The 19,677-nt window shown below is 50.1% G+C and overlaps 1 protein-coding gene across 2 annotated transcripts in view; it reads right to left on the bottom strand.

Annotated features, from left to right (window-relative positions):
- DNAH2 (dynein axonemal heavy chain 2) overlaps positions 1–19,677 on the bottom strand; it is a 392,322-nt gene that overhangs the window by 290,382 nt on the left and 82,263 nt on the right. For both annotated transcript variants that reach the window (XM_029581921.1, XM_029581922.1), the window contains 4 exons: positions 19,025–19,181; positions 9,728–9,967; positions 9,281–9,469; positions 8,921–9,068 (listed from right to left, as the gene is read on the bottom strand). In XM_029581921.1, the coding sequence (XP_029437781.1) occupies positions 8,921–9,068; positions 9,281–9,469; positions 9,728–9,967; positions 19,025–19,181 (734 nt within the window). The remainder of the gene's footprint in view (positions 1–8,920; positions 9,069–9,280; positions 9,470–9,727; positions 9,968–19,024; positions 19,182–19,677) is intronic.

The following is a 19,677-nucleotide window of genomic DNA, read 5'->3' on the forward strand; positions in this document are numbered from 1 at the left end:
GGGCTATGTATGACGAACAAATGGCCTCTTTAATCCAACGAGAGATGGATGCCTTAGACACTTTGTCCCCCTTCTTAGGACCACCAAATAGAATTAACAAATGATCGGAATGTCGAAAATCATTGGTAACTTTTAGGTACCTCAATAAAATGCGCTGTATGTCCAAAAGATAAAGGTCCCTGCCCTGAGAGGACTCCCGAGACCACTGAGGAAACCCTGGAAGCTCCACAGTCTGATTGACGTGAAAGGACGATACCACCTTCGGAATGAAGGACGGAACCGTGCACAATGACACCCTATCCTCGTAAATCCAAAGAAAGGGGTCACGACACGACAATGCCTGTAACTCTGAAATCCGACGTCAGATCCTTCAGCGAAGCTCTTCAGATAGGCTCGAAAGGAGGACCACAAAGTAATCCTCCCGATCCGAAAATATGGGACCCTGTCGAAGCAAACGCGGCAGATGAGCAAGCTGCAAGGGACCCTTTAGAGCCAAGCAAACCAGATTCGCGAACCACGGGCGACATGGACACTCTGGTGCCACCAACACCACCCTGCCTGGGTAAAGTTCTATGCGACGGAGTAGCCGACGAGGGGCCAAGGCGGAAACACAAAGTAGAATTCCGGTGGGCCAAGGACACACCATAGCGTCGAGACCCACCGAGCCATGCTCCCGTCGACGGCTGAAGAAGTGATCTGTCTTTGCATTCGTCCACGATGCCATCAGATCCAACTGCGGAACTCCCCACCTGGCGCAAATTAGATTCCAGGCTTCGGGAGACAGCTCCCATTCTCCTGGATCGATTTCTTGCCTGCTGAGAAAGTCCGCCTGCACGTTCTCCACCCCTGCAATATGAGAGGCGGCAATTCTCCCGTGGTGCCATTCCGCCCAGGCGAACAGGAGCCGCGCCTCAAGCACGACCGCAGGACTTCTTGTTGCGCCATGCTGGTTGATGTAAGCCACTGACGTCGCATTGTTGAACAATACTCTTACCATTTTGCTCCGTATCTCGGGTAGGAAAGCTTGTAGGGCGAGCCGAACCACTCTTGTCTTGAGTCGATTGATAGACCAGGAGCTCTCCGTCGGTGACCAGAGACCTTGAGCGGATTTGTCTGCACACACCGCTCCCCAACTGGACAGGCTGGCATCGGTGGAGATTATTAGCCAATTCGGAGGATCCAAATCCACACCCCATTCCACATTGACGTGCAATAGCCATCACGACAGACTGACTCTGGAAGCAGCGGCATTGGTAGGTGGAACTGTTCCGACACCGGACTCCATCGAGACAAAAGTGCACATTGTAAAGGTCATAAGTGAACGCCCTCGGTACCAGGTCCAGAGTGTAAGCCATGGAACCCAGGACCTGCACATGATGCCAGACTGTGGGACTCTTCCTCTGAAGAAGAGAATGGATCTGACCTTGTAACTTTGTCACTCGGTCCGCAGCCAGAAAAACTTTGCCACGCAAGGTATCGAACAGTGCTCCCAAATAAATCAGTTCTTGGTTGGGTTCCAAGTGACTCTTTTGCACATTGATGACCCACCCGAGCGACTGCAAGGTGACATCACCATGCGAACCGATCTCTCACAGTCCTCCCGAGACTTCACGTGAATAAGCCATTCATCCAGGTAAGGATGGACTAAAATTCCCTCCTTGTGAAGGAAAGCCGCTACTACCACCATCACTTTGGTGAACGTCCGAGGAGCTGTTGCGAGGTCAAATGGAAGGGCTTGAAATTGGAAGTGCTGACCCAAGACCTTGAAGCATAGAAACCGCTGGTGGCTTAGTCGGATGGGAATGTGAAGATATGCCTCCGTGAGATCTAGGGATGCTAGAAACTCCTCTTTTCGTATGGCTGCCATTACCATCCTCAGAGTTTCCATCCGGAAACGAGGGATCCGTAGACAACGGTTCACCATCTGCAAGTCGAGGATGGAACGAAACGTGCCCACCTTCTTGGCAATCACAAAGTAAACCGAGTAATATCCGCATCCCTGCTGCACTTCCGGAACTGGGACAATCGCTCGAAGCTCGAGAATACGTTGTAGAGTTACTCGAACCGCGTCTCATTTGCTGCTTGAGTTCACGAGTGATTCCACAAAAACCTCTCGAACCGGCCGCGAAAACTCTAGAGCATAGCCGTCTCTGATCACTTCTAGAACCCAACTGTCTGAGGTAATCCTTTCCCATACCCCGTAAAAGTTGGATAATCTGCCACAAGCTTCGACGATGGAATGGGTGCTCGTGGCTTCATTAGGAGGGTTTACTGGTTCCTGTACCGAGGTGTCCAGAGTCCCTACTAGAACAACGAAGTCCTCGAAAGGACTGCTGGCATCCCTAATTTTGCTTAGGACCAGAAGGCGTGGAATATCTGCCGATCGAAAACGGCGAGAATCCCAAAAGCGAGACCGAGGGGGAAAACCTTCTTAGAAGATCTCCTATCTTTTGGTAACTTATTGCCCTTGGATTCCCCGAGCAGCTTAACCAAGATCTTCCCCGAACAGAAGCTTGCCCTTAAAGGGTAGATTACAAAGTTGGGACTTTGAGGACAAATCCGTAGTCCCAATTCCTCCGCCACAGGAGTCGCCATGCTGCTACCACGGATACCATACTCCAAGCAGAGGTCTGTACCAGATCATAAAGCGCATCTGCAACATATGCGACGCCCGCTTCCAACCGGGCTGACTGCAATGCACCAGCCCCACCTGACCCGGAACTGGAAGCAGTCTCCTGAACCCAGCAGAGGCACGCCCTCTGCATAAGGCTAGCGCAAACTGCCGCTCGAAAGCCCAAAGCAGCCACTTCAAAAACACGCTTTAACTGGATCTCCAGTTTGCGGTCCTGCATATCCTTTAAAGCGGCAGCTCCAGCTACCAGGATAGTGGTTTTCTTAGTGACCGCCGAAACAGCCGTGTCCACTTTCGGAATCTTCAGAAGATCTAAAACATCAGACGACAGGGGATAAAGCTTTGCCATAGCCCTGCCTACTTTCAGCCCGGAATCTGGAGCATTTCAGCCCGGAATCTGGAGCGTCCCACTCACAGGTTACCAGTATGCGGACCTTCTTAGGCAATGGGAAGGAAGATGTGGGACCTCGAATTCCATTGAGAACTGGATTAACACCTTCATTATCAGATTCTTCCCAAGAAACCTTCAGGCCCAAAACATCCAAAACCTGAGGAATAAGGGACCGCAGTTCTTCCTGTTTAAAAAGGCAAACCACGCTGGGATCATCTCCCTCAGCGGGCGGGATATCATCACCATCCAGGTCATCGGTATCAACGTCGCCCGTATCAGGAATTGGGTCTGGATCTGCATTCATGTCAGCATCCAGGGCTAAAGGTGACCCTGACCCCAGAACTGGATATTGTGACCCTCGGGGGATGTCATTCCTCGGACGAGGCTGTTGCAGAGGTTCTGCGACGCGACACTTTTTTGCCGGAGGTTCCGTCCTGTCAAGAGGCTGTCTGGGTCTTCTAAGCGCCAAATGCTTCCTGGCCAGGAAGGCTTGGTGCATCAGAAGAATGAATTCTGGGGAAAAGCCCTCCGGGACCCCATCCCCCTGCAGGGAATTGTCTGGAGGTGAATCGCCAGCCCCCAAATCAAGCTCCTGTCCCATAGGAGCTAAAACAGGAGGAGAATCCTCCTCATGCGATTCTCGGCGCGATGAACCCCTCCCCCCCTCAGGAGGGGGCGGACGGTCCCGACGAGCCCTCCATCCCGGAGGAGCAGGCAGAACAAAGATTAGCCGAATCGCACGGCAGGTCACCAATTTAGTGCGGGGGCTCATGGAAAAAAAAAAAAAGCACAGCTACGCGGTGGAAGTTTGAGGAGAAAAGGCCATTGCAGTGAAAAAAGTGCGCACCGCTGGAGACACGAGAAAACCAATCCGGCAGGCCTAATTAAAAACAGCTGAGCCTGCAAACGCAACGAAACGCGCCAGTAAACTGGCCTTGTAGTACAGCTTACCCTCTTCCCTCAGAGGCAACCCGGAGCCCCAGGAGCTGAGGGGAAACGCCGACCAACTCCCTGAACGACCACTGAGGCCCCTCCCTACCCCGACTCCTTACCTTCAGAACAAGAAATGCAGCCGCTAGACTTTTTCTTTTTTTTAAAACTTTATGGAACCTCATTCAGGGAAAGTTGAGGAAGCAGATGAAGTGTCTTCGGTGGGAAAAAAAAACTAGGATCCCCCAGCCTTCACCCACTGAGCCGCAGCGGACGAAACCTAGGCAGGGATGTCCAACCCCCCAGATGCCCGGCTTCCACTGATGGATGACCCACAAAGGTGCCTAACAGCTCAGGAAGCGCTGTCAGAAAAAGAAAAAAATCACTATCTAGCAAAAAACAAAACACACTGACTAAAAACTAACTAAGACTGCAGGAGTGCATCTCTACCACCTGCTGGAGTCAGAGAAATACTGAGGAATGGCAGTTGGCACTCTTCTATATATGGCAGTGCCCAAAGTTCTTTGCTCTCTGACTCTACCTGCTGGTAGAGATACACAACCCACTTCTCTGGACTGATCTGGGTATGATCAGGAACTCTGCATTATATAGTACATACCAGTACGAGCGGCCTCCTCCTACTGATGGGGGGCTCTGGACTGATCTGTGGTACTACAGGAAAGGAAAATTGGTTACCTGCTAATTTTCATTCCTGTAATACATCAATCATTCCAGACCAGTGGGTTGTGTTTCACGTCTGATGTCGCACCCACCTGGAGCCCCGGCTGCCAACCCTCATGCCCCAGACACTGACTGGTCTCCTCCTCGGGCTGCAATACCCACTGTTCCAGCCGGGCCCTGATTAAGTCCAGAGGCCTATTTGAGGAACTTCTTAGGTTCTGATGAAATCACTTTTTTTTTTTATTTAAAAAATAAAAACTTTACCCAACCTCAGCAGGACCAGAGGAAACCAGGAACAGCTTCGGAGGCAGAGGGAACCAGAAGCCTCTGGTTATCAGGCCCTCCAGCAGGATGCAGGCGAAACACTGTCAGGAGTATCTAACACCCCCTCCCCGGACGCCTGGCTCCACTGAAGGGATGCAGGTTTGCATCTCTACCATCTACTGGAGTCAGAGAGATAAGGTTTTGTTCTCTGACTCCATCTGCTGCTAGGGATACACAACCCACTGATCTGGAATGATCCGAGTATGTACAGAAACAAAAATTAGCAGGTAAAAACTAGTTTTCCTTTCCTGTTCGTACCCAGATCAGTCCGGACTCCTGAGATGTACCCAAGCTCCCCTAACTGGGTGGGACCTGGAAGTCCCGCTCGCAGAACACACTCCTCAAAGCACATGGAAGCCAGAGCCGGGACATCCAAGAGATAATATCTGGCAAAAGTGTGTAGCAAGTTCCAAATAGCCACCATGCCAATCTCCTGTGGAGACACCACTTGTAATTCAGCCCAAGAGGTCACCCTAGAGCACATCGAGTGAGCCCTTAAGCCCTCAGGAACAAGACTACCCTGAGATATATAAATCAACTCCATCACCTCCTTAAGCTACCGCAATGGAAGCATTAAAAGCCTTACACTCCTCCTTTGGACCACTCCACAGAACAAAAAGATCAATAGTGATTTTCATATACCCCAAGAAAGTACGCCTTACAACCAAGAGCTTAAATTCTCTCACGTGAGGTATCCAAATCCAGAAAGGCTGAAAGTTCCACAGTCTGACTAAGATGGAACGCCAAAACCACCGCTGGTAGAAAGGAAGGCAACATGCGTAATGACACTCCAAATCCCAAATCTGCAAAAAAAGAAAATCTCTCAACACAATAAAGCCTGGAGCAACCAGAAAAAACACCTTAAAAGTCAAGACCTTCAAAGCTGCCCCCATTAGTGGTTCAAACGGAGCCACATACATCCCTGTAAGCACTAGATTAAGATTCCAAGACAGACAGATCTTTCGCACCGGAGGATACAAATTTGTAGCCCCCGAAGAAATCGTATAACATCTGGATTTGTGGACAGAAGATATCTCTGCACCTCACCCTGGAGACAGTTAAAGGCCAGACCCTTGACCAAGCCCTCTTGTAGAAAGGCCAAAGATTTCAACACTGCAGTCAAAGTAGGCTGCACTCCATTGACTGCACAGTTGTCTTTGAAGACCCCCAAATCTTCACATACGCCAAGGATGTGGAAGGTCGCCTGGCCAGCAATAAAGTGGTAATAAGTCCCTCGGAATATCCCTTCCACCCAGCCATCTCCTCTCAAAAGCCAGGGCGCAAAACAGAAGTGGGCCGCCTGATCTGAAAATATTGAACCCTGGTGAAGATTTGACAGATGGGCGACCCCAGCGGTCCGTCTATGGCCATTCTGACCAGAACTGTGAACCATGAACAACAGGCCACTCTGGAGCCATCAAATCATGCTGTCTGGATATTTCGCTATACAGAAGAATGTCTTGAGTCCATGGTAGAACTACAGCATCGATGCCTTTTGCCCTGTGTCCTCTCAGACGGCTGTAAAAACAAGATGCCTTGGCGTTCTGCCTGATCACCATCGTGTCCATATAAGGCACAGAACACAAACATCATGTGGTTCAGTAATGGACATTGTGCAGGGGCACTCTGGACATTTTCTGAAACCCATCGCATAGCGAAAAAAGGGGCTGCGAAACAGTTGGTGGCCTGCGATGACAAGGTAGCAGGAACTGACCGGAGACGGTGGAAAATTACTCACTGAGCATCAAGGCAAACTGCAGTGCGGAAAAAAAAGAGACTGAAGGGAGACCCCTGTGGCTACAGGGATTATGGCATGCTGGGCATGCTCAGGGTGCCAGTCAAAGGTTCTAGAAACTTTGACAGAAGTTCTCCGTGACAGGGCTCAGTCTGATGACGTCACCCACATGTGAGGACTACCATCCTGCTTGTCCTGGGAGAAACCCATGTTCTGTGGATGAGACACATTGCCGCCTCTGACAGCTCACTCTCCACGTGGTCTAATTTTCTTCAACTGTGAAAAACTACCTGAACATTGTCCACCCCAGCGATCTGAGACGCCGCTATCTTCTCCAAGTGCTGTTCTGCCCAAAGAATCAATTCCTGGGCCTCTTGCATCACTGCCCAACTCTTGATTACTCCCTGGCTGTTGAGATATGCTGCCATCCTTGCATTGCCCAATAGGAACCGCACGAGACGACTGCGTAGCTGAGGCAGAAAGGCAAGCAAAACATCTCGCATTGCTCTCGTCTCTAAGCAATTGACAGACCACGAAGCCTCCTGCTTTGACCAATGGCCCTGCGCCAATGATTTTGACTCACTGCTCCCCAACTGGCATCAGTGGTGAGAGTAACACCCAATCCGGAACTTCCAATTCCACATCATGCTCCAGATTGGCCCGAATAAGCCACCATGAAAGACTGTTACTGCTTTCCCCCTCGACAAGAAGGGAGAGATGGAACTCCTCTAATAATGGATTCCAGTGGGAGAGAAGAGCCCGCTGAAGAGGCCGCATATACACGAACACTCAATGCACTAGCTCCAACATCGATGCCATTGTACCTAGGACCTGTAAAGTAGTCCCAGACCTTGGGTATCAAAATTTAACAGGTGTCAAACTTGTCCTTGCCACTTCAACAACCTCACTTCCATGAGAAGCACTCTCCCCTCCAACATGTTGAACTGAGTTCCAGAAATTCCAGTGTCTTGAAACATGGTTCTTTGCTCAATGCACCACCCAGCCCAGAGACATCAACCACATCAGTACTTTCTGAACCGACTGCCAACAGAGGTCCTCCAATTTCTGAGAAACAGTTTGGTTAGCCTGGTATCGAAGTGGGATGCTTGGTACACCAGCAACTGGGGCAAACCCTGGTTGTTCATGCCAGATTTCCCCCACAACCCCTGCATGATGAGAGGAACAGCCTGCTGACCATGCACTAATTTTTCCTCCGTCCGCTCGAAGTTTCTTTTTTTTCCTTTTTCAAGATACCTGAATATCTAAATCCTCTCTTCTTTCTCAATGAAGGCACCAGAAGCATCTAACAGATGAATATGACAATATATATATGTTATGCAGAGCATTGTTCCGAATAGAATTCTTTCTAATTGTTCAGATTGTTCAGTTGTTCAACTGTTTTGTTCTTGTTACTTGCTTGATCTCTGGGAATTTTTTTATCTGCTTTGAAAGTACTTTATACTGAAGGGAGCAGAGGAGGTTCTATCCTATTATGGGATGACGTTTCAGTTCTAGTCTGTCTCCATCTGCTGAGCAGGATGCACAACCCAAGGTCTGGACTGATCCGTGGTACTACAGGAACAAAAATTAGCAGGTAAGAACCAATTTTACTTTCTGTCTCCATCTGCTGGCAGGGATGCAAAACCCAGGAGTCTGGACTGATCTGGGTACAAACAGGAACAAGTGCTGTTCCCTCTGAGTCCTTACACTAAACTAACGCTCCGGTATGGTATTAGGAGACATTATTCTCTCTTGAGCCAGTGCTGACCCACTGCTTATCATGGTGTGATGGGGCACTCTTCCCACTACCCACGCACTGACCCAATCCTCCATGAAGTTAGCATGGGGCACATTTAAAACTAATCGGAGAAAGTTCTTTTTTACTCAACGCACAATTAAACTCTGGAATTTGTTGCCAGAGAATGTGGTTAGTGCAGTTAGTATAGCTGTGCAGTTAGTATAGCTGTGTTTAAAAAAGGATTGGATAAGTTCTTGGAGGAGAAGTCCATTACCTGCTATTAAGTTCACCTAGAGAATAGCCACTGCCATTAGCAATGGTTACATGGAATAGACTTAGTTTTTGGGTACTTGCCAGGTTCTTATGGCCTAGATTGGCCACTGTTGGAAACAGGATGCTGGGCTTGATGGACCCTTGGTCTGACCCAGTATGGCATTTTCTTATGTTCTTATGTTCTTATGATACCTGTGATATGTGCATACGTCTTACCCACAATACAGTTGATGGGGTCACGAATAGACGCTCTCTTGTTGAGGATTTCAGGTAAACGGCGGAAACTGGAGATAGTAGTGATGATATGGCTGCAAATGCTGTTCACAATATGATTTAGTTTGGCCAGAGTTGGGGAAAACTCCACCTGAGAAGGGGCAAAAGGAGTTTGAAAAATAAAACTCTCTCGGTCCACCACTCAAATGGCTCCAATCTAGTAGTAGGTCTGATAAAATGCTGCATGTCACCAGAACCTCAACATATGATTCTAGCCTTATTCTGCCATTTAATTATTGCATATTTCAAAATGGCTCTGTTCTTGCCTGCCCTGCCTCTGCATGTGCTTGAAGATGGGGTTACCTGCGCTGTGCTGCCTGGGAAGTCATTCTGCAGAACCACCATGACTCTGAAGAGGGGGTTCGGGGAGCTCTTGCTGTCTCCATTTATGGCCTTGGAGAGCAGCTGCAGGGACCACTTCACATTAAGTCGGAAGGCATCCTCCACCATCCTGTCCATCTTCTCTACATAATTCAACCAGTGTTCCTGGACCTACACAAGCAAGATAGCACAATACTCATGTATGACTTGGCATTGAGAGTTCTACTGAAGAGTACAATGGAGCTATATTCTGCCATGCTGTGACTTAGGTATAGATCTGGTCAATGATGCCAGGCACACACCACTACCCAGTATTGCTTCTAACTAGCAACAGACAACAAAACAATTTGAAAGCAAGTCGAGACATTCCTGGCTCATCACATTAACTGAAGTCCTCTAGGGCAGAGATTGGAGGGGACTAATACCCACCTCCGGCCCATCAGCACGGAAGACCTCGTAGGTGCGCTTTAGGATGCTGCTGATCTCCTCATGAAGTTTCATCAGCTTCTGACAGACATGGTTACGGTGCATTTCTTGGTCTTCCTCGAACTCCAGGTCCTTGTACACACGCTTGCTGTCAATGTGCACCAGCAGCAAAGCACTGATCTCCTGTGCCCGCCGAGCAATCGTCAAATTCGCCATCTTGTATTCATCTACAATTGACTGGACCTGAAATGCAGAGCACATAATGCCTATCAATAAAACTACAGGATAACAATGAATCCTCAGTGTGAGAAAGCAAAGTTACTTACCTATAGCAGGTGTTCTCCGTAGACAGCAGAACAAACAGCCACACAAGATAGGTGATGTCATCCAGTGGCACCATGTCAGTACTCTTCTCTTCTAGCCCAGAAAGTTTTTTCTCCTTCTGGGCATGTGCAGATGTTCCCGCACTGACGTCCCCACTCAGCTGAGATCAACTTCCCAGGGAGGAGGAAGGGATTGTGTGGCTGTTTGTTCTGCTGTCCACGGAGAATACCTAATACAGGTAAGCAACTTTGCTCTCTCCATGAACAAACCAAACAAACCACCACATAAGATGGGACTCCCTAGCTGACGGTTGCTTTTTTTTTTTTTTTTTGTAACCCATGTCCTTACTACGGAAAGTTAAGTATTTTAATTTAATTTAAAATATTACAGAGTACAGATCATCCAAAATTAGTGTCTGCTCGAGATTCTTGGTCCAGTGATGATCAAAAGTGGATACTGAAGTCCATGTTGCTGCCTTGCATATATACCATAAGGAAGTCAGATGCGCTATCATGGCAAATTCACTCAACTAAAGGAAAATTGGTTCTTACCTGCTAATTTTCGTTCCTGTAGTACCATGGATCAGTCCAGATCAGTTCATCCATGCCAGCAGATGGAGACAGAGAAAGTTAAACTGACACTCTACATATACCCTGGTGCCATCTGCAGTTAAGAACATGAGAAATTGCCATACTGGGTCAGACCAAGGGTCCATCAAGCCCAGCATCCTGTTTCCAACAGTGGCCAATCCAGGCCATAAGAACATGGCAAGTACCCAAACACAAAGAAGAACCCATGTACTGATGCAATTAATAGCAGAGGCCATTCTCTGTCTCCAGCAGATGGTGGCTGGTGCATAAACCTGCAGTTTGTTTAGTCTGCCCAGTATTCTTTTTCTCTAACTTTTTTTCTTTGAGCCTTCCTCCCAGGGATCAGGTTTCCTAGTAAGGGATCCTTACCCGGTTTGGTTGAGGCAGACTGGCTGGGGGTCGGTGACCCTTTTGAACGCCCTTGTCCAAGGTTAGCCGTGGGATGCAAATCTGGTGGTCCAGATCTCTCCCCTTCACGAGGTCACTTTGGTGGCTTTCCTTTGGCTCAGTTTACTGCTCTCACTTTGGCCTTTCCCTCTCCTTTTCTTAGTTTTTTGCTAAATTGAGTTGGACAGCTCTCTTCAGTGTTAGGCGCAGGGAACTGTTGTGAGGCCGATGAAAGTTTGTTTTATGGATTTAAAAAAAAAAGAAAGCAGTAACGGTGAGCAACATGAAATACTACTGGAGTCAATTGCAATTAATGTTTAAAAACATGTTAAAATAAAGTTGTATTATCTGTGTACTTTGTATAGACAACAAGTTGCAAAATATTTTATATTTCTACACTGCCTTTTCAATTTTAGTTCAAGGTAGTTTATAACATTTTTCAGGTATGATAAGTCCCTTCCAAAGTGGGTACTGAGGCAAAAGAAAATTAGGTTCTTACCTTTGATAATTTTCGTTCCTGTAGTACCACGGATCAGTCCAGACTCCTGGGTTTGGCCCCCCCCTAGCAGATGGAGACAGAAGTTTACAAACAAAAACTCCGCCTATATCTAGGCTGGTACCACCTACAGTCCGGCAGTATTACTTAATGTCAGAGCAGGAAAATCACAAATCAAACTGGCTAACGAACCTTCTAACCAGGACCAACAACACCAGTCCAACAGAATCCTCATTACCGGTTCTCAACGCCCAACTGGAAAAACGAACCCGAGATACCAATAACATACAGAAAAGGAGCAAAATATCAAACAGACAGCAGCACGTACACTATGGCCTCTCCCGATAGTAGCACTTATCCGGGTGGGACTCTGAAATGATCCGTGGTACTACAGGAACAAAAATTATCAAAGGTAAGAACCTAATTTTCTTTTCCCCGTACCCGGATCAGTCCAGACTCCTGGGATGTACCCAAGCGCACTTCACCTGGGATGGGATCCAGAGAGGCCTGCTCTAAGCACACCTTCTCCAAAACCTCCCGCACCGGGAGCCTTGACATCCAAACGGTAGTGCCGGGAAAAAGTATGCAAAGATTTCCACATGGCCGCCCTGCAAATCTCTTCCGCCGAAATATGTTGACATTCCGCCCAAGAAGTGGCCTGAGAGCGAGTAGAATGGGCACGCAGCCCCAAGGGCAGGGACCGACCCTGCAACATATATGCTGAATCGATAGCCTCTTTCAACCATCGCGCAATGGAAGTCTTGGACGCCGCACTGCCCCTTCGAGGACCACTCCAGAGCACGAACAGATGATCGGAAACCCGAAACGCATTAGTTACCTCCAGATAACGTAACAGGACGCGCCGCACATCCAATTTACAGAGGTCCTTAGCCAAAGGATCCGAATCATCGAGTTGCAAGAACGACGGTAACTCAACCGACTGGTTGACATGGAAAGAAGAAACCAGCTTGGGTAAGAAGGATGGAACCGTACGCAAGGATACCCCTGACTCCGATATCCTCAAAAAGGGTTCCCTGCCCGACAAAGCTTGAAGCTCGGAAATCCGACGCACCGAAACAATGGCCACTAAGAACACTACCTTCAGTGTCAAATCCTTCAAGGTGGTTTTGCGAATAGGCTAGAACGGAGCGCCACACAAGGCCCGAAGAACAAGATTCAAATTCCAGGACGGACAAGGCTGACGAATCTGAGGCCGCAGATGTTTCGCCCCTCGCAGGAAACGTGCTACATCAGGATGAGCCGCCACTGGTTTCCCCTGAATCAAACCACGTAAGGAATCCAGTGCCGCCACCTGAACCTGCAAGGAACTACATGAAAGACCCTTAGACAAACCGTCCTGCAGGAACAGAAGGATATCCGGCACAGTCGCTCGCTTAGGAACCACGTCCCAGTCCAGACACCACGATTCAAACAACTTCCAGACTGTAACATAAGATAAGGAAGTAGACGTCTTCCGGGAGCGTAATAGAGTAGCGTCCACCGGTTCCGCGTAGCCCTTAGATCTCAGCCTTTGCCTCTCAAAAGTCAGGCTGCTAGACAAAAGCGATCGACCTGGTCGAAACACATGGGTCCTTGGTGCAGAAGGTCCGGAACATACGGGAAACGGAGAGGCTCCTCTACCGCCAGGTTCAGGAGGTCTGCGAACCACGGGCGCCGAGGCCACTCGGGTGCCACCAGAACAACGTCCGCCAAGTGTGCCTCGATCCGCCGCAACACCTTTCCTATGAGTGGCCACGGAGGAAACACATAGAGTAGTACGTCCGTCGGCTATGGAAGAGCCATATCATCTACTCCCTCTGCTGCCGTCTCCTGCCTTCGAGCAAAAAACCGAGGCGCTTTCGCATTGCGGAAGGTTGCCATCAAATCGATTGCAGGTGTGCCCCACCGAGCACAAATGAGCCGGAAGGCATCCTCCGCTAGCTCCCACTCTCCTTGATCCTGAACATTGTCTACCCCGGCTATGTGGGAGGCCGCGAGACAACCGAGATGACGCTCCGCCCAGGCGAACATGAGACGAGCTTCGGATGCTACAGCCTGACTCTTGGTTCCCCCTTGTCGGTTAATGTACGCCACCGTGGTCGTGTTGTTGGACAACACTCTGACTGCCCTGCCGCGAATGAGTGGTAGGAACTCCAGAAGAGCCAGCCGAACCGCTCTGGTTTCCAGACGATTTATGGACCACGATGCTTCCTGAGGCGACCACTGCCCCTGTATTGAACGCCGTAAGCACACCGCTCCCCAGCCGAGCAGACTGGCATCCGTGGTAATGACTGTCCAAGATGGGATCTCTAAAGGAACCCCGCGACTCAAGTTGGCCGGACACAACCACCAATCCAAGCTGTCCCTGGCTGCCAGAGTCAGGGGCAGGGGCAGATGAAATTCTTCCGAGACCGGGTTCCATCGGGAGAGCAACACTGACTTTAAGGGCCGCATATGAGCGAACGCCCAAGGTACCAATTCCAGTGTTGACGTCTTGGACCCCAACACCTGCAAATAGTCCCAGACAATGGGCACCTACTTGGATAACAATCTGCGAACGCGCACTTGCAATGTGAACATTCGGTCTTGTGTAAGAGAAACCGTTCCCTGACGCGTGTCGAACAACGCTCCCAAAAACTCCAGGGACTGCGACGGCATCAACTGACTCTTGGAGACACTGACTATCCAACCGAGCTTGTCCAACAATTGGAGAACCCGCTGGATCGCTGCTCGGCAGAGCGTCTCCGACTTGGCACGGATTAGCCAATCATCCAAATACGGGTGCACCAACAGACCTTCCCTCCAGAGGTGCGCTGCCACCTCTGGCCACAGTGCCACCTCTGGCCACAGTGCCACGTTCGAGGCACTGTGGCCAGACCGAACGGGAGTGCCTGGAATTGAAAATGCTGCCCCAGCACTGCAAACCGAAGGAACTGTTGATGCTCTGCCTGAATGCCGATGTGGAGATACGCCTCCGTGAGGTCCAGGGAGGCCAAAAACTCCCCCGGACGCACAGACGCGATCACCGACCGTAAAGTTTCCATTCGAAACCGAGGAACCCGCAGACATTTGTTGATCCCCTTCAGGTCCAGGATGGGCTGAAACGTTCCTTCCTTCTTTGGTACTTCGAAGTAAATGGAATACCGGCCCCTGCGAAGTTCGTTGACAGGAATGGGAACGATTGCGCCGAGCTCCCTGAGATGATCTAGTGTGGCCCGTATCGCCCATCGCTTCACTGAGAACCCGCAAGGGGATACCAGAAAAAACGGAAACGGCCGATGTAAAAAATCTAACTCGTAACCGTGTCTTATCACATCTAGGACCCACTGGTCCAACGTGATCCTGGTCCATTCCTCGTAAAAACGGCCGAGGCGCCCCCCCAATTCTGGGAACAGAGGAATGGACCGGCCACCCATCATTGCGCAGGTTTGCCCCCCTGCACAGGCTGACCGGTGCCCGCATGACCGAAATGGCGCCCGCGAAAGGACTGCGAATAAGATTGTTGACGCTGTGCACTGTGACGAAAAGAAGAAACAGATCTCCGGGAGCCTCGAGGCCGGCGACTACGGCGAAAACGCGACCTGGAAGGGCCAGCCCCCCGAGACCGCGGCCTGTCCTCCGGTAATCGGTGAACCTTATTCTCCCCCAGGGATTCAATCAAATCTTCCAATTCTTTACCAAACAACAGTCTTCCTTTGAAGGGCAAGGAACCTAGCCATGCTTTAAAAGTCACGTCCGCCGACCAATGTCGTAACCACAACAGCCTCTGCGCAGCCACCGCCGAAACCATCGTCCTGGCCGAAGTGCGACATCCGCACTATAAGTGATCACCGCCTCCAAGTGACTCGCTTGGCGTGCTTCTTCCGGCGACAAAGACTCATTGGCCAAGAGCTGCTGTGCCCAGCGGAGACCTGCCCAAAGGGAAAAATTACTACAAATCGCCGCACGAATTCCCAATGCGGAGACTTCGAAGATCTTTTTCAGCTGCACCTCCAGCTTCCTGTCTTGCAAATCCTTAAGAGCAGTACCTCCGGTGACCGGAATGGTGGTTTTCTTTGTGACCGCCGCTACTGCCGAATCTATCTTCGGCATGCGCAGCATGTCCAGGGCGTCCTCTGGTAAGGGATAGAGTTTATCCATTGCCTTCGCCACCTCCAACCCCAAATCTGGAGTGTCCCATTCCTTAAACAGCAAATCCGAGGCAGAAAAATGCAAAGGGAAGGCTGAAGGAGGCCCCCGGAGACCCAAAACGACCGGATCCGTTACTCTGAGCCGGGACTCCTCCTGCGGCACCTGGATCCCTAATTCTCCCAGAATTTCCGGGATAAGAGGTCCCAGCTCCTCCTTCCAAAACAAACGGATCACCTTGGTCTCCGTCCCCATCAACCCCCCTCAGGGGCTGGGACGGAAGCTCTGTATCCCCGGATGGGTCCTCTGGCTCATCCGTGTCCGTGGTCGATTCCAGCTCCCCCCTGGGAACCGAGGACCGGAGTGGTCGAGCCCTACTCTGGCCCTCCGACCCCGGACCTGGCTTGGACCTTTTCTCCGCCCGAGGCCCCGAATCCGGAGTGGAGGTCTCCCATGCCCTCTTCTTGGTCTGTCTACGGGCCTTGAAGGCCTTATGCATAAGCAGAACAAACGCAGACCCAAAGGACGAGTCCAAGTCCGAGGCCTCTTCTTCCTCCCCCTCAGAGGGATGTGGAGAGAAAGCCCCCATGGCAGAAGCGCGACTGTCCCCCTTGGGACCCCCCTGCTGCAGGGATAACCTCGGCGGAGGGTCGTCCTCCCCCTCACACGCCGGCAACACGCCTGCCGCGGCTTCCCTCGGACCTAAAATGGCCGCCGAAAATGCCGGCGAAGAAAACAAAATGGCGCCCGGACCTGGCGTCCCCGAAGCCGGCCCCGCACTAATCGCCGGCCTGCTGACCTCGGGACCGGCGCGTACCTGCCTGCTGCCCCGGGACCCTGCCGGCGTCGCGGACCCCCCCTCCCCGCCAGTAATGGCGGGGAGGGGGGGTCCCTTGACAGGCTGTCCCTTGACAGCCGCTTGGCCACGGACATGCAGGCCTGACATGCAGCTCTCCGCGGCATCGCGGCCCCGATGAGGAAAAAAGGGTGGACACAGTACAAAAAAGAAAAGATCTCCCCGGTGACGGCGGTCCTCTACCTCCCCCCTCACAGGAACAGGACAGGAGAGACGAGGCACAGACAACCGAAGAAAAAAAACAGGCAGTACTTTTTTTTTTTTCTTTCTTAAACACACAGACACAGTTACTGGTAAATCAGGGTCCAGCTGGGGGGAGGGAACCGGGCACCTCGATGTCACCCCCAGCCCTGATAGACGCTGACAGTGGAGCTCCCCCACGTAACAGCGGCCTCAACCAGAGGGGATGGTCCCCTCAGGACCTCACTACCCTCTGGGAGGCAGGCTCGGTGACCAGCAGGCAAGCCTCTGCGGTCCGAACCCCAATCCATCGGCTTCCTACTCTCAAACTGCTTTCTCTTCCTTTTTTTTTTTTTTTTTACACACTAACTACCACCTAAATCTAGGCCTCAGCACAGACTGTAGGTTTGGCACCCTCTCCACCTGCTAGGAGACAGAAGAATACTGGCACCAGCCTAGATATAGGCGGAGTTTTTGTTTGTAAACTTCTGTCTCCATCTGCTAGAGGGGAGGCCAAACCCAGGAGTCTGGACTGATCCAGGTACGTACAGGGAATGGGGAATAAAATAAAGGAAAATTGGTTCTTACCTGCTAAGTTTCCTTCCTGTAGTACCACGGATCAGTCCAGACTGCTGGGTTTTGCTTCCCTTCCAGCAGAGGAAGACAGAGAGAAAAAACTTGAAGAGCACCCCCTCTTAACCTGGTGTGCCACCTGCATCATTACTAAAGCAGAACACATTAACATATGGATCAAGCAAAGGACAAGAAGAAACCCAACAAAAGTAACCATAAACTTGAAAAAACTGAGCACAGGATAAGGAGACACCTGTAGCCTTCTTCAGAGCTTGGAACAATCAGAGTGGACGCTGAAGAAAGCAACTGGGTTCCATAAGGATGCCCTCTTAGAAAGGTTTGCAAACTATGGCAAAAATAATATCCACCCAGAAAAAGGATGCCAAATCCATCGGGGCCGACTACAGTGCTCTCCAGTGGCCCCGCCACTCCCCTAGGGAATCAGGGGAAAAAAGGAGAGAGCACCTGTCACTGTCCAGCGCATCATCTCCTGCTCTCCCTTTCACCAATCTATTTGGCAAAGGGGATGCCTGCACAGCAGCTAAAATCTTTGTTGGCCCAATCTCCTTGAGCCACCAACCAACAAAGGGCTGGGCAAAGAGAGAGTAATGGCTGAATTGCCCTTATTTGGCCAGCTGCAGCATGACAGACCTCTCAGTCTCTCTAAACTCCGGCGCCATTATCTTTCTAAGAAGGACTGGATCCTGACCAGCGGTCTCCTGGAAAAACACCACTGACGCACTAGTGCATGCACTGCCATACCCATGCAAGTACACATGTAATAAATGTCCATGGTCTTGTGTACATACCTGTGCGCATGGATCCAGGATACGGGCTTACTGTGCACATGGCAAACAAACTCCAACCGTGGCCTTACTGCGTGTCTCAGCAGATTATCCTTTCCTCACATAGCTGACATACATGTCTACCGATTGAACAAACAGCATCGCTGGTTCGCCACACTGCCCTAGCCAACCCAGAGAATGATTGGAAGTGTAGCAGGGGGGATTAGTGCTGGTGGGGAGAGGAAACGGCCTGCTAGGGGATAAAGAATCCCTTTTTTTTTTTAAACCTGATCTCAGATCTCCACTGACTGAAATCAGAACCTGGCTGGGGGCTATGGGGGAAGAGGGCACAAGCCTTCACCGCTGAGTTACTCCATTCTTATTTTGAGCCTAAACCTGGCAACAGCTCAGTCTCAAACTCTTAACTGAGGGAGAGCCCCCAGATTGGGTTCACTGCAGGAGTTCAAATCTGTTTCATCTACTTCTTTTATTTATTTATTTTTTTAATAAGCAATCGCCACTACGGAGATGCATGTCCTCCACCTGCAGGAAATGGAGAATACTAGTAGGCTGAGGTTGGGGCAGGGCTATATGTCGATGACATCAGCAAATCAGTTGTCTCCGTCTTCATCTGCTGGTAGGTGTGCATAACCCACTGATGTGGATTGGCCTGCCTGAGTGCAGAGGAATCTTCTATAGGTTGTTTTTTGTTTTTTAGGAACCAGCTGACACAAGAGAACACTCAACCTTTCGCGAAGACAATGCCAGCACAGGAACATCCACACATGCCCTGAAGAGGAAGAAGAACTTTCTGGACTAGAAGAGCATAGACATGGTGCTATCAGATGACATCACCCATATGGCAGTTTCTTTGGCTTGTCCACAGAGAATAGTGAATTCTCAGAGTGAGATAAGAGAGGGGAAAGGTCTTTAAAAGGTTGTGACTGAGAATTGAGGAAGCAAGGTTTACAGTATTCTTACCTTACTGGAGAATTGCCGGCATTCAGCAATGAATTCCTTACATTTTCCCTTGGAAGACCAATGAAGCTTGGTCAGACCTGGTTGGATCTTCTTGTCTAGGAAGCGAATGCGCTCCCGGAACAAGCTCCTCTCCTCCGTAGCCAGCACTGAAATGATTCTATGAAGACAGGGCAACGAAAACCAGTTAAAGACGGTCCTGTGACTCCAAGCACTCAGTGTATAGTGTTCAAGGACATCTGCCTTTTCCTCAAGCTGGAATCAATGTATTATTAAAGGTGAATTGCACCTACTTCAAGCTAAAATCAGTGTGTTTCGTTAAAGACAAAGAAAAATTGGTTCTTACCTGCTAATTTTCGTTCCTGTAATACCACAGATCAGTCCAGACAAGTGGGTTTATTCATCCCTACCAGCAGATGGAGGCAGAGGACAAAACTTTGGGCACTTGCTACATATCTGAGAGCACCACCTGCAGTCCCTCAGTATTGATCTGTACCCAAGTCAAGATAATTTAACAATAGGGCGGACCAAGCCCCTGGGATGGATACCTCTGAACTGGATAACCACCAACCACAGTCAACAGAGAAACTCTAGAATATGTTAGCAAATTCAACATAGCTTTGAAAACCATCTTCGTGTGAGCTTAAAGGCCCAGC

This window comes from Rhinatrema bivittatum, chromosome 16 (assembly GCF_901001135.1).
Source record: "Rhinatrema bivittatum chromosome 16, aRhiBiv1.1, whole genome shotgun sequence".
Taxonomy (NCBI): domain Eukaryota; kingdom Metazoa; phylum Chordata; class Amphibia; order Gymnophiona; family Rhinatrematidae; genus Rhinatrema; species Rhinatrema bivittatum.